The sequence below is a fragment of the Chiloscyllium plagiosum genome, unplaced genomic scaffold (genome assembly GCF_037043375.1).
Source record: "Chiloscyllium plagiosum isolate Xiang-an unplaced genomic scaffold, Cpla_swu_hap1 HiC_scaffold_12, whole genome shotgun sequence".
NCBI classification, from domain to species: domain Eukaryota; kingdom Metazoa; phylum Chordata; class Chondrichthyes; order Orectolobiformes; family Hemiscylliidae; genus Chiloscyllium; species Chiloscyllium plagiosum.
The window spans coordinates 41,976,017-41,991,850 of record NW_028270150.1 but is presented as its reverse complement, the minus strand read 5'-3'; the positions used below and the strand labels follow the sequence as shown (position 1 = coordinate 41,991,850).

Sequence of the window (15,834 nt, the reverse complement as noted above, 5' to 3'; positions counted from 1 at the left end):
ACATAAGGTGAGTTTCTCTATCACAAAATGCACAATGACCATTCTGTTTGCAACTTGAATGTAGGCCAGTCTACAGCTTGGAATAAAAACAAGAATTTTGTATGTATCTAAGATGTGCATTAAGAGAGTAGCTTGGCCATTGACACCAAAGTATTCTTATTCAGAAAGGGTTCAGAAATTTGTGTGGTACAAGTATGTTACTGTCAACTGAGGTCATATAGCCTTTTCATCCCATTACAATTTGCTCTTGCAAATTGTGTGTCATATATGGTTTAAAAGAGAGAATTGAAAGCCTGCTGACAACTAAAATCACTTATCTGGCCATAGGAAATGCACAAGAGTGGCACAATAGACTCAGACGTGGCACAATGATAACCAATATTCAGAGCACCATTGTATGCCAAGGAAATGTATTAACATGGAGAGGTGTAAGTTTTGAATCTATATTGACAATATGGAGCTTGTGCATGTCAATGACTAATCTTAAATGGTATGGAACCACTTATAGGGAAAGAAAATGGGTAGGAGAGGTCAGGACACCATTTGAGAATCCAAACATCAGTTAAAATGGGAATGTGCCAATTAAGAAATAACAAGCCATCTTTACAATAATTAAACTTCTTGTTGATACGAGTTTACTGTAGCAGCAAAATAATTAATTGTGTACTATATTTGTTATAGTATCCTATTATAAAGACATGGCGCTTTCTAACTTATCCTGTGCAAAATCAACTACATGTGTAAAGGAAATGGATTAGAATAATCGTGTTGTTGCTTTTGGCTGATGCAAACTCAACTGGCTGAAGTGACTTTTGCTGTTCTGTACACCTCAATGACTCTTGACTATGATTCTATATCTTTGTGTACATTCAAGATCATTTGTATCGATTATATTTATATCTGTGAAACTGAATGTTTAAATTTGACCATTGAAAGTTAAGATTCAAGTAACTATTTTATAGAGTTGTGTAATGAACATTTTTTATGTCATGATGTTTACAAAGTGTTAGATTGAGATTGCTTAAATGATTTAACTGCGTTCATACTCATAAAGAAGGGCAGTCATTCCTTCATGATATAGATCTGACTCCAAGTTACAAGGATAAGGAAAAGTCTGGGATTTTTTTCCTCAGTTTTATTTGATTCTTAGTGTTTCCTAACATTCTATACTCAATTTCATCCTGATTATGGCATTCCCGTAGCACCAAAGACTTCTTTAATGGAGATAGTTACTAGTCGCTCATATAAGCATGTCATTTTGAATTCATTTTGGCTGACAAAATATCTTTATTCTCAAATATGTTACCATAGCCAATATTTGCAAATTGCTGTCATGGCAGTGACTTATGGTCAAACTGTGCAGTCGATGGACAATTTATTATACCTTGCTTTTATGCAGAGCCATTCATTACAGTTTGACAATTATGTCTGATGATGCTATGTTTAAATATATTCCAAGCTACTTTTCAATAATAATGATGTAGATTGTAATTCTAGGAAATGCCTAGCATATTTGTACATTTACAGGTATAAATTAACTATTATGATGGACTAGGAGAAAGTGAAGACTGCAGATGCTGGAGATCAGAGCTGAAAATGTATTGCTGGAAAAGCGCAGCAGGTCAGGCAGCATCCAAGGAGCAGGAGAATCGACATTTCAGGCATGAGCCCTTCAGTTGAGTCTGCATCATTCAAAAGCAACAACATGATTATTCTAATCCATTTCCTTTACACATGTAGTTGATTTTGCACAGGATAAGTTAGAAAGCACCATGTCTTTATAATAGGATACTATAATAAATATAGTACACAATTAATTATTTTGCTGCTACAGTAAACTCGTATCAACAAGAAGTTTAATTATTGTAAAGATGGCTTGTTATTTCTTAATTGGTACATTCCCATTTTAACTGATGTTTGGATTCTCAAATGGTGTCCTGACCTCTCCTACCCATTTTCTTTCCCTATAAGTGGTTCCATACCATTTAAGATTAGTCATTGACATGCACAAGCTCCATATTGTCAATATAGATTCAAAACTTACACCTCTCCATGTTAATACATTTCCTTGGCATACAATGGTGCTCTGAATATTGGTTTCATTGTGCCACGTCTGAGTCTATTATGATGGACTAATCAAGCAGAAATGATCAACTTTTTAAAATAATCTTATCAATTTAATCAAACACAACGCAATTCAGGTCATCCACCACAAAACAAACATTTGTACAATAGAATTGCAAATATGTTTCAATCTGATCAAGTTTAAAATTTTGGAACTGTTAATGTAATTTCATACAACAAGGAGCTTCTCTTTTTATGCAGACTGTGGAAACCGACCCTACCTTCAAAGTCGAATCGTCAATGGCAATGATGCGGAGCTTGGTGAGTGGCCCTGGCAAGTCAGCCTCCACTTTGATACCTTAGGGCATACTTGTGGTGCAACGCTGATAAATACTGGGTGGCTTCTATCTGTCTCACATTGTTTCCACGATGTGTATCCCTACAAGTAAGTGACAATCTAGATACCGCCAGAAAAAGAAAAATATCTGCACCACAGTGTAGCAAGTTTTCTTTTCTTTGTTTAAAACTTGTGCATTTGCTTTATAAAACTTGTAAACTCTAAATCAAAGACACTGTTTTTTCTTTTCATATGTGATTACATTATTGACTCATATGTTATTGACTCATTAACTTTTGCCAGTCTCCATGTCCCTGTTTCTATATTTATTTTGTATCACAGACTTAAGGGAATGTGGCTTGAATGTCAGATGGAATGAAAGAGAAACGAGTCTCACTTCTGCAGCTTCCTATATTAGCAAGCATCAAATATGGTAGTTCTAAGAAGCTGCAGAAACTTTACCATGCCTATTATAATTAAGTTAAAATGTAGTCATTAATGACAATACCAAGGCAAGACAAGCTTTTACAATTTTAGCCACATAGTACATCTTCTTACGGAATAGTTAAAGGTATTTTGTGCTGAAATGGGTTAACCTGCAGCTGTTAGATTTAGCATACCTGTATAAGTTATTTTACTTTGGCTTTAGAGACCTGATGAAGTCTGCTTGTCCTTTTGCAAGTATTTAATACCTCATCACTATTCTTAAGCATCATTAAAAGCAAGAGTATCAATCTCCATTTGATATATTTGATCCACTGTATTGTCAATAAGCATAGAGGTCATGTTCAGCCAAATTTATTAAACAGAAAAAAAAAGTAAAATGTATTGGTATTTTTCTACACTTAGCTTTTATTTCCTACATGAAATTTTGACCACATTTCTGAAGAATTTTATCTCAAAGCACCTTTAAGATGTTCTGAGATTTTGAAAGGCTGTAGATATAAAAATGTATAACACCCGATAACTGCTGGCTCTGTATATATGAATGGAAAGCAGCACCACTGAGCAAGCCCTTTGGGAACAGGTATTGGACACTAGAGGAATGTGTATCCCGCTGAATGAGAATGACATTTACTCATAGCACGGCACGCATGGAAACTTTTAACATGGGGAGATTGTTGTATTGAAGTTATTGCACTGTCTGACTAATAAATTCTCCTGTCCTTACCACCTGCCATGGGGCATATTGCAGCTCACTACACTGTAGCAGCTTCTGCTTATGAAGGTTACCATCACTATCCTATTTAAGTTTAGGAAATTACAAGGTCTGCTTTATTTGGTTTGGTCAAGGAAAACCGCATCCTGGTCTAACTAGAAGAGTCTCTTCTGTAATTAATTAACATATTGTTTAATATAAGTTAGCAACTAGTTACAGGTTATATTGATATGGTGGACATTGTTACAGGACTTTGAGGTGGACCACAGGTTAGGTCTTACTCCTTTAAGATCCTAAGTTCTTCTGCACTCAAATTCATATGACATCATCATAGTGGGCGGTGCTTTGGTACGGCTCAATTTTAACCCTTCAGAAACTATCCATGAGAAAATCTGCCTGTATAGCTGCATTTTGAGCCCCTGTTCATGGTCATTAAGTCCTGAAATGGAACTTGAAACTGAGGTTTCTGCCCGCAAGGTAGAGACTCTACCACTGCACCACAAGAACCCAATGCCAAGGCAATGATGTAAGGTTTAACAATTTTCTTCTGTATTGTTTAAGAAAAAGGTATAACTACTTGTATGAAATCATCAGCAGTGAATAGAATAAGAGAAACTCTCATTTGTGAAAAAATTCACCCTTAAATGTAGTGGAGAGTGAAATTTAAAGTTGTTTGCCTCCAGGCGCTTAGTTGCCACTATGTTTTCTCTTGAAGTTATTGATAAGAAACAATCTAGTAGTTTATACAAAAGGGACTTTGAGAAAGGTTTTACTAATCATAAGCACAATGAAAATTCAATGAAATTTAAGAACGTATGAAATAGGAGCAATAGTAGACTGTTCAGCCCTTCAAGCTTGCTATGGCATTCAGTGAGATCAAGGCTGATTTTCTACTTTGACACCATTGTTTCCACAGTACCCCTGTATCCTTTGATGTTTTTAAGATGTAGAAATCTTTTGAGCTCAATCTTGAAAATACTCAATGACTGCCCTTTGGGACAGAAAGTTCCAAAGATTTGCCACTCTGAGTGAACAAATTCCTCCTTGTCTCAATCCAATTCAGAGATCTGTCCTTTGGTTCTAGATCACTTCAGCTCAGACCTTTCAGTATGGGAGTTGGGATGTCATATTGAGGTTGTACAGGCCATTGGTGAGCCTCTTCTGGAATACTGTGTACAGTTCTGTTCGCTCAGCTCTAGGAAGGATATTATTAAATTGGAAAGGGTTCCGAAAAAATTTACTAGGACGTTGCCAGGAATGGAAGGTTTGAGTTATAAAGATAGGTTGGGACTTTGTTCACTGGAGCATAGGAAGTTGAGAGGGTGACCTTACAGAGATTTATAAAATCATGAGGGGCATAGATAAGGTGAAAAGCAAGGGTGTTTTCCCTATATTGGGGGAGTTCAACATTCCTCACCTTGACCTTTGTTACACTGATGACTGCATAGGTACCACCTCATGCTCCCACGAGGAGGTTGAAGAGTTCAACAACATCACGAACACCCTCCACCCTGACCTCAAGTTCACCTGGACCATCTCACACCCTTCCCTCCTCTTCCTGGACTTCTCTGTCTTCATCTCCGGCGACCAGCTCAACACGGACATCCACTTCAAACCCACCAACTCCCACAGTTACCTGGACTACGCCTTCCTCCACCCCTCCTCCTGTAAAAATGCTATTCCATATTCCCAATTCCTCCACCTCCACCATATCTGCTCCCAGGAGGAGCAATTCCACTCCAGGACATCCCTGATGGCCTCCCATTTTCGAAGACCACAATTTCCCCTCCCATGTGGTCAACAATGCCCTCCAGCTCACCTCCTCCACTTCCCAGACCTCCGTCCTTGAACCCGATCCCTTCAACCGCAAAAAAGGAAAAAATCTTCCTGTTCCTCACTTTCCGTCCCACTAATCTCTGGATACAGCGCAATATCTTCTGCCATTTCCATCACCTACAATCAGACCCCACCACCAGAGATATATATCCCTCCCCACACCATCAGCTTTCTGCAGATATCATTCCCTGCAGACTCCTTCGTTAAATCCACGCCCCCCACAAACCCACCCTCCACTCCAGAAACCTTCCTTTCCGGTGCAAGAGGTGTTAAAACCTGCATCCACACCTTCCCCCTCACCTTCATCCTTGGCCCCAAAGGATCCTTTCACATCTGGCAGAGATTTTCCTGCACAACAAAACACCTCATCTACTATGTCCATTGCTCTTGATGTGGTCTCCTCTACATTGGGGAGACAGGACGCCAACTCACGGAGCATTCCAGGAAACATCTCTGGGACACACGAATTAAAAAAACCTCACCACCCTGTGGCAGACCACTACAACTCAACCTCCTACTCTGCCAAGGACATGCAAGTTCTGAGTCTCCTCCACTGCCAATTCCTAGCTATCCAACACCTGCAAGAAGAATGCCTCATCCTTCATCTTGAGACCCTTCAACCACACAACATGAACATCAATTTCACCAGATCTCCCCTCACTCTACCTCATCCCAAATCCAACCCTCCAACACGTCACTGCCTCCTTGAACTGTCCTACCCATCCATCTTCCTTCCCACCTATCCGCTCTACCCTCCCCTCCGACCTTCACCATCACCCCCCACCTGCATTTACCTATCATCTTCCCAGGTACCTTCTACCCCAGCCCCATCCCTATCCTCCTATTTATCTCTCAGCCTTGTTCTCCCTCACTCTACATTCCTGATGAAGGGCTTATGCCCAAAACGACAAATCTCCTGCTGCATGGTTGCTGCCTGACATACTGTGCTTTTCCAGCACCACACTCTTTGACTCTGATCTCCAGCATTTGCAGTCCTCACTTTCTCCTTAGAGTTCAAAAGTAGGGGCCATATTTTTAAGATGAGCGGAGAAAGATTTAAAAAGGAGGTGAGAGGCAACTTTTTTTACACAGTGGTTCATATGTGGAATGCCAGAGGAAATGGTCAATGCAGTTACAATGTTTAAAAAAACATTTGGATAAGTTTATGAATAGGAAAGGCTTGGGGAGTTATGAGCCAAATGCAGGGAAGTGGCAATAGTTTAGTTTGGGAACATGGTCAGTGTGGACTCATTGGACCAAAGGGACTGGTTCCATGCTGTATGACTCTGACTTCAAGTCTATTTAGTCATCCTCATTGGACCATCCATCCATCCATCCATCCATCCATCCATCCCAGGAACTAAGTTGGTGAAACATCCTTAAAACACTCTCTTCGGCAAGTACATATTTCCATAGATAAAGAACATACAACATAGAACATAGAAAAATACAGCGCAGTAGAGGCCCTTTGGCTCTCGATGTTGCGCCAATCCAAGCCCACCTAACCTACACTAGCCCACTATCCTCCATATGCCTATCCAATGCCCGTTTAAATGCCCATAAAGAGGGAGAGTCCACCACTGCTACTGGCAGGGCATTCCATGAACTCACGACTCGCTGAGTAAAGAATCTACCCCTAACATCTGTCCTATTCCTACCACCTCTTAATTTAAAGCTATGCCCCCTCGTAATAGCTGACTCCATACATGGAAAAAGGTTCTCATGGTCAACCCTATCTAAACCCCTAATCATCTTGTACACCTCTATCAAGTCACCCCAAACCTTCTTTTCTCCAATGAAAACAGCCCCAAGTGCCTCAGCCTTTCCTCATACGATCTTCCTACCATACCAGGCAACATCCTGGTAAACCTCCTCTGCACCCGTTCCAGTGCCTCCACATCCTTCCTATAGTATGGCGATCAAAACTGCACACAATACTCCAGATGCGGCCGCACCAGAGTCTTATACAACTGCAACATGACCTCAGGGCTCCGGAACTCAATTCCTCTCCCAATAAAAGCCAAGTCGCCATATGCCTTCATTACCGCACTATTTACCTGGGTGGCAACTTTCAGAGATCTGTGTACATGGACACGAAGATCCCTCTGCTCCTAAAGAGAATAATACTAAACATAATACTTCAGATGTGATCTCACCAATGTTGTAAACAATTGCAGCGATATATCTTTACTTCTGTGCTGATATCTTGTAATTAAGGACAATTTATCATTTACTTTAATTGCTTGCTAAAATTAAGCTGGTAAAGTGTGCTATATATGCTGAAGATAGTAGGTGGAGAATGGGGAGGGGACCGGGTGATCGAAATACATTCTAGGTGGGGATGGAGTCCAGAGAGAGAGAACAGCAGTTAGGTAGACAAAGGGATGGATAATGGTGAGCCAGGGATGGAGCAGTGTTGATAATTGCAACCATTACTAAGTGAAAATGGGTTGGCTGTGCTGAAAGCAGCCCACATCATGAGAAGGCCAGATGTATGGGGCTCGGTAAAGGACCTAGAGGAAGGTGTTCCAGCTCTAAAATTGAGTCCTGAAGGCTGCAGAGTTCCCAAGTGAAAAATGAGATGCTGGTGTTCCACCTTTCACTGAGTCTCACTGGAGTACTGCAGCAGACTCAAAATCGATGTTGGTGTGGGAACATGGTGATGTGTTGAAGTGACAGGCAATTGGAAGCTTGGGGTCATTTTTGCAAACAGAACATAGGATGACTGCTTTGCAGAACACCTACTACTAAGTTATAGAATGACCATTTCAACAATAGCGGAGAGGAATGAATAGAAAATTCAAGTCATTAGATTGTATTGGTCCAGTGATTGGTGGAGCAAAGGAATCAAGATGGTAAACAAATCTAGTGTTGTTGGAGTGATCTAAATTCAGAAAGCATCATGTAATAAGCTACAGTGAAGGCCATATACTGATTTAGGAAGTAGAATATTTTTAAATCCCTCTGGCACATGTCAGATCTTTGAAACTTGGGAATAATAAGAAAATTATGTTTATTGTGAATAAGGATGGGAACTATATATGACCTATTGGATGAGATAATGTTTGTGGAATCCAGGTAAGCATAGGATAAATAGTGCTTTAGTGTGATTCTGTTCCAGTTCATTAATTTAAGTGCCTCTATTAATTCAACCCATAAGATCCAATTGAAAATAAATATTCCCAGTTTTTCAAGTATTCCTCTATATTTGTATTTGCTCATACCAGTCAGTATTTTAGTGAATTTGAGCAGTGCCCTCTCTGCTGCCTTACATTTTTCCTGTCATGTGGAGCCCTTATTGGAATTATATCTAACTGGTTTCTTGATGTTTCACCATATATCTGAACTTCCATATTCTGTGTCTCTCTTCTCAGTAAATTTTTCTTTCAATGTTTTTATTCACTTAGAGTCATAGAGATGTACAGCACGGAAACAGACCCTTTGTTCCAACTCATCCATTCCTCTAAACCCTTCCTATTCATACACCCATCCAGATGCCTTATAAATGTTGTAATTGTACCAGCTTCCACGACTTCCTCTGGCAGCTCATTCCATACACGTACCACCCTCCATATAAAAAAGCTGTTCCTTAGGTCCCATTTAAAGCTTTCCCCTCTCACCCTAAATCTATGCCCTCTAGTTCTGGACTCCCTCACCTCCAGGAAAAGGCATTGTAGATTTACTCTATCCATGCCCCTCATGATTTTATAAATCTCTATAAAGTCACCCTTCAACTCTGACACTCCAGGGAAAACAGCCCCAGCCTATTCAGCCTCTCCCTATAGCACAAACCCGCCAACCGTGGCAACATCCTTGATGAGTTAATTCTAATACATTGACATTGATCCTGAAATTCATGCTTTTATTGCATATCAACCAGTCTTTCTTGATTCAAATCTTAGTTACTTGTTTGAAGTCAAGATATAACACAGATCTAATAAGCTTTTTTGCCCATTCCAGCATTATCAGATTTACTTTTCCATTTCCAAAGAATCCCACCAATGCAACAATCTCTTCTAAAAATAACTTTAAACATATTGACACAGTCTTAATTACTTGTACATCAATTTACTCTGCACTTATTATCACACTTATTATAACAATGCATCTGTACACACAGACATTACCTCAAATGCATCTTCCACCTACAGGAAATGTCACAGTTAAGGCATTTCCATCACATGTACAAAAATGGAAGATTTTAACTTTGTTTCTTTTCACTAAATCCTGGAAAACAATCTCAGATTTAAATTTTACAATTGGTATTTTGATCAACGCAATAGTATCCACTACATTTTCCCAAAAAAACTGGCTCCTGAACTTACTTAGCCTTAAACTAGAAAACCAACGTTTATTTTCAATGGGTCGGTTAGCTTAGTTGGCTAGGTAGTTGGTTTGCAGTGCAGAGTAAAGCCAAAAACATGGGTTCAATTCCCACACTGGCTGAAATTACCATGAGGACTCTAATTCTCAACCTTTTCCCTTGCCTGAGGCATGGTAACCCTTAGGTTAAACCCCCATGAGGTGTTTCTCTGTAATGAGAGAGGAGGACTGTGGTAACTTTACCTCTGTATTCATTTTTAAAGATTTCATCAACACGGTGATTTTCAAATTCTTCTGGTTCCAGTTAGCTGGGTATTCCTTTGCTGATTGGTTTAAATCTGCTGTTTTCTTTGCCTCTCCTTCAGCCACACTGCCTCTCAGCTACCTTACCCCTGCATTCCCCACCCTACCATCAGCCTCCTTTTCTCTCAGCCCCCCGCTTAGCACTTCCATCTCTCCCCTGTTCCTTTTTGCAGCTTCAATCACCAATTTCGTTGCAGCCTCCTTGGAGTCTTCCACTCTTCCTGAACGTCATCTTGCTATTTGCTCCTCTTCCCATCCTACTGTTCAAGCCTGTGCTTTTTTTCTCTTTATTCTTGCATGGGATATGGACACCACTGGCAAGGTTTGTTGTCCCTATTTCTTGTCTATTCTGAATTGCCTTAACGTGGATAGCTTGTCATTTCATAGGGCAATCAAGAGTCAACTACTTTGGAGTTACATCTAGCCAGACCAAATGAGGATGGCAAATTTACTTCTCCCAAGGGTACTAAAAACCAGATGGTTTAAAAGGTTTCATGGTCACCATTATTGAGAATGGCTTTATGTTCCAGATTTACGAATTGAATTTAAATTGCACCAGCGACAATAGTGGGATTCAAACCCATTATCTTTGGGCCTCAGGATTACTGATCCAAAGATACCTGCATGATCCCACCCACTGCCCTTTCTCAGCCACTCCTAAAGATGCATTTTACAATCTGCTCCCCAGCCCTCACACAGCCTCCTCTACTGTCAACCTTCAATAGAGCCCCTCCCCTGCCATTGCAGCAGATGAGTGAAGTTACTGTCAGACATCTCCTTTTCTGGAAGGTGACTCCTGTCTGTCTCCAGCTAAATGTCATCCTCAACCTCAAGGCACCTCAAGGCACCTACCCAGCCTCAGTTAAAGGATCACATGGCAAATAAGCATTGGTGCAATTTCTAACTGCTCACTTCTCTGATCACAAGCTGTTTCTCTCTTACATTTGGTGCTATAGGCTCACTAGTAATTGGAGGAGCAACATAGATGCTGACATTTTGACCAATGAGTGCAATCCTTCTCAGACTGCCGCAATGATTGAATTTTCCCAGCTGCTTTGGGTGCTTCCACCAGTGTATTTGTCCACTTTTCCTGTGTGTTTGAGCACTGCAAGGCTTTTTTGCTTTTTATATAACTGCTTTCATAAACCCTGTCCCCTCCCTCACCATCTTTATCTCTAACAAGGGCAAAAGGCTCATTGATTTCTTCATCATTAAGATAAAATTCATTTTGTATCAAGTCTAGTTTTGCCCAATTTGCTGCTTCTCTTTACTGTGAAGGCCCACTAGTTTAAGTTTCTTCCTCTCTGCTCTTTAAAAATTCCTCTTCTCCATGGACTCACCTCCTACTTCCTCTGCCCATTACTAATTAAACTCCTGAACACCCACCTTCCATTCCTCACTCTCATCACAGCTAAAACAGTGAATGGTGTGCTTTTCTCAAATATGAACTTTTTTTTCATGTCAATGCCACCCCCCGATCAACTCACTTTTAACTTTTCTGAAGAGTCATATCATATTCAAATCAAAAATTTTGCTTCCCACTTCACAAAAGCTGCCAAATGTGTTGAGTATCTCCAGCACTTTTTTTTAACAATAATGTCTTGACTAACTACTGGCATTCGTTTGAATACCATGTAATTTTCCAGATTTACATTAGACCTGATGCCCTCTACACTGATCAGTCCTTCCTAGTTCAGCATTCACTTTTCCTCGGATCTCTGTGAAGAGCTCTTAGGATATTTTTCTCTGTTAAAAACACTAGATAAAGAAAAATAATGTGTTTCAATCAGATGTCTTTACTGGACACTATAAATTCAAGCACATAAAATGGAACAAAAGAATCTACTGTTAACATAGGAATTTAAGTAGCTCACAGTGTATACCATTTACAAAATGCATTGCAGAAGCTCACCTAGGTTCCTTCAACAGCATTTCTGAAATCCCGTGAATGAATAATCAAAATCCATAGCAGCTGCAAAGTTAAGTTATAGTCGCTGTGAAGTTACTATTATCAAATAAAAATGTATATTCTTCTTGTTTTACATATACACAGACAGATGATGGCATAATAACGTTGTTATGTGTTGGGGAGATCCTTTGTAAAAACTTAATTTTTACATTCGTTTTAAAATTTCAGTTGCTGCTTAATTACTTGGCTTCATTGTGTTGGAAAACCAAACAAAGGAAAGCACTGCTATTTCCTTGTCTCGTTCACATTATTGAAACACACTGAAGGTTTTTACTTTGGGATTATTTTCTCCTTGGAGTAGCCATTGAACATTCATTTTGGAAGACCTTAAGTTTAAATTCCAAATTGTTGCTTATGTTTTGCATGCAAATAGGGCACAAAAATTAGAAATTTAACAGCCCACTGTTAAGTCATCCAGAAATTGATTTCGAATCTTATGAAACACAACATTGATTTAAATATTAAAGTAAGTTTCATATTATATTAACTAGAATAAAGACCTGTTTGCTAAGTTAGAAACATCTAATCCACAATCCACTTGACCACAACAGGAAGTAATTTCTTAACAGTCAGTAAAAGTATACTGCAGAAGGGCTATTTAGAGGACCGCTCAATTCCATTAAGATAAGTAATCTGTTTGCACTTTAAAGGCTATCAGTAAATGTTTTGCTGATTTTAACCTTCTTTTTGGTTACTATTTCACTCAAATGAACATGTGAGGGCTCATACTGAGGAGTTCACTCAGTGCCACCCACTGTGATAATGTCATAGACAGTGAGACCTAACATTTGATTCTCCCTAAAGTCTCTGTAACAGTGTCTATCATGTCAATGTAACGTCTAACTAGTTGCTAACATGCAAAAAAACTACATCTTGTTAATAACTAGAGACTCTTCTACTTACACGAGGAAATGCTTTTCCTCTATTAAAATAGACCCTGTAGTTTCCGACGGTTAAAAACAGCAGAATCTTCAGTATGACCTGCAGCTCATAAAATGTAGTGAGCTGGCATGTCCTACAACATTGTTGGTACAATGCAAATTTAATTTGACTGCTCATATAACTTTCCCTCTCATAAAAGAAGACAGAAATACTAAAGTAAGTTGCAAAAGATGCAAATATAAAGTAGACAAACTTTTTTTTTCACCCAATGAGAATTAGGGTGTGGAATGCAATGCCTGAAAATATGATGGAGGCAGTTTCAACTGAGAGATTCAAGAAGGCATTAAATAATAATTTAAAATACAAACAATATTCAGGATTATGGGGAAAAGTAGGAGAATTACACTAAGCCATGGTAATCATTCATAGAACCAGTACTGATATGATGGGCTAAATGGTCTCTTTCTGCACAAATCTGAGATTCTGTGGCATAGTAAATGGTAGCATGAGAACTTTACACTTAGCTTGAAATTGCCTGTTCATACAGCACAGTCAGCAAAATGGAAAGTCGAAATATTTAAGAAACACTACAGACAAAAGCCTCATTGGCAATCCTCAACAATGTCGAGGTTATAAAGGAAGAAAAGACCAGAAGACCTAGGATCAGAAATTAAGCCATTCAGACCATTGGGTCTGTTCCGCAATTCAATCATGGCTGATAGATTCTTCAACCTCATTTTCCCGCTTTCTCCCCGTAACTTTTGATCTACTTGCATATCAAGAACTTATCTGTCCCTGTTTTAAATATACTCAATGACCTGGTCTCCACAGCCTTCTGTGGCAATGAATTCCACAGATTTATCACTCTCTGACTCAAGAAGTTTATCCTTATTTCCGTTTCAAAAAAATCTTACCTTAACTCTAAGGTTGTGCCCTCGGGTCCTCAACTTTCCTGCCAGTGGAAACATCTTCCCAACATCCACTCTGTCCGGGCCATTCAGTATTCTGTAAATTTTAATCAGGTGCCCCCTCATCCTTTTAAACTCCATCGAGTATAGTCCCAGAGCCCTTAAACGTTCCTCATATGTTAAGCCTTTCATTCCTGGAATAATTCTCGTGAATCTCCTCTGGACCCGCTCCAGGGGCGAAACATCTTTCCTGAGGTATGGAGAGAAAATTACTCACAATACTCTAAATGTTATCTAACCAGAGCCTTATAAAGCCTCAGAAGTACAACCCTGTTTTTATATTCTAGTCATGTTGAAATGAATGGATTCCTAACTACCAATTCAACTTGCAAGTTTACCTTAAGAGAAACCTGGACTAGGACTCCCAGGACTCTCTGCACTTCAGATTTCTGAATTTTCTCCCCATTTAGAAAATAGTTCAAGCCTCTATTCTTCCTACCAAAGTGCATGACTTCACACTTTCCAACATTGTATTTCATCTGCCACTTGTTTGCCCTCTCTCTTAACCTGTCTAAATCCTCCTGCAGCCTCCCTGCATCCTCAGTACTACCTGTCCCTCCAATGAATCGGGGCAAAAGCTTTCCAGATCTTGTGAGACTCATGAATGAACAGGAAGGTTGGCCACTCCCTGGAGGAGAATTAATAACTTCAAATTTAGTGGTGAACAAGCTGACATCAGACGCCCTGGGAGTAAAGATTAAAGTCCCTGGTGAGTCAGAGGAAACTTAGAAACAATGTAATATTCCCGGCTGGAAAATCAATTACATACAGTGTAGATTGAGTGTTGAGACCCAAAGATCACAATTACAGAAAGAGAATAAAGAGAAATGAATGAAGTACTGATCTGAGATTGCAGATTTGGGGACATGGTAAAGCCAATAATTAAGTGATGACATTGGGCAAATGAAAAACATAAACAGAGTGGATGTTATAGAGACAGATATTTGGGAGACTTTATTCAGTTCACAAAAAGGCCTATGGCACTTCATAAGAGTCACAATAATGGCGGGACAATTTAGTTAAACCACAAGGACTGGAAAAGCACAGCAGGTCAGGCAGCATCCAAGGAGCAGGAGAATCGACGTTTCGGGCATAAGCCCTTCTTCAGGAAATGGTGCATTAGAAGATGGTGCCTATTTTCCATGTTAGCTACAATAGGTAACAATCCTCTATTATAGCCGCAAGATATTGGGAATCCTTCATTCTAGCTGCTAAACATTGGTAAATGCTCAAGCTCAGCAGAAAGACTGCTGTTAATGAGATGTCTTTTAAGTAAGCGAAGTATATTATAACATTAGGAAGACATGGCATAATCGTGGGCTTCAATGATGAGCTAATTGGAATACAGCATAGGATATTTTGGTGGAAACAATTTCTGAAGTACAAAATAGCTTCCAAAATTGGAGACTAAATCTGAAGTTGATGGGATATCGCTTTCCAAGGGGTAGAAGAAGCAACAGATACTTTGGAAGAGGCACTGAAATGTTGACAGTTGCTTTAACTGCAGAATTAATTAAATTCTTGTTAGGGCAAGATCCAATAGAAGAGTTCAGCATCCTTGGGAATCCATAAAGTATTTCATTAGTGATCCATACCAATTAGTGGAGAAATATGATTAGGGTGACTTCCCATGGGAGACTGGTTAACAAGGTTAGATCTCACAAAATACAGGGAGAACTAGCCATTTGGATACAGAACTGGCTGAAAGGTAGAGGGTGGTGGTGAAGGGTTGTTTTTCAGACTGGAGGCCTGTGACCAGTGGAATGCCACAAGGATTGGTGTACAGTACTAAATGATTTGGATGCGAGCATATGAGATATAGTTAGTAAGTTTGCAGATGACACTAAAATTGGAGGTGTAGTGGACAGCGAAGTTTACTTCCGATTACAACAGGATCTTGATCAGATGGGCCAATGGGCTGAGAAGTGGCAGATGGAATTTAATTCAGATAAATGCGAGGTGCTGCATTTTGAGAAAGCAAATCTTAGCAGGA

General features: G+C 39.6%; 1 protein-coding gene across 2 annotated transcripts in view; it reads left to right on the top strand.

Moving 5' to 3' along the window:
* Positions 1-15,834, top strand: part of LOC122555251 (suppressor of tumorigenicity 14 protein homolog) — a 142,078-nt gene that overhangs the window by 105,852 nt on the left and 20,392 nt on the right. For both annotated transcript variants that reach the window (XM_087992711.1, XM_043701043.2), the window contains exon 16: positions 2,326-2,509. In XM_087992711.1, coding sequence (XP_087848837.1) covers positions 2,326-2,509 — 184 coding nt within the window. The remainder of the gene's footprint in view (positions 1-2,325; positions 2,510-15,834) is intronic.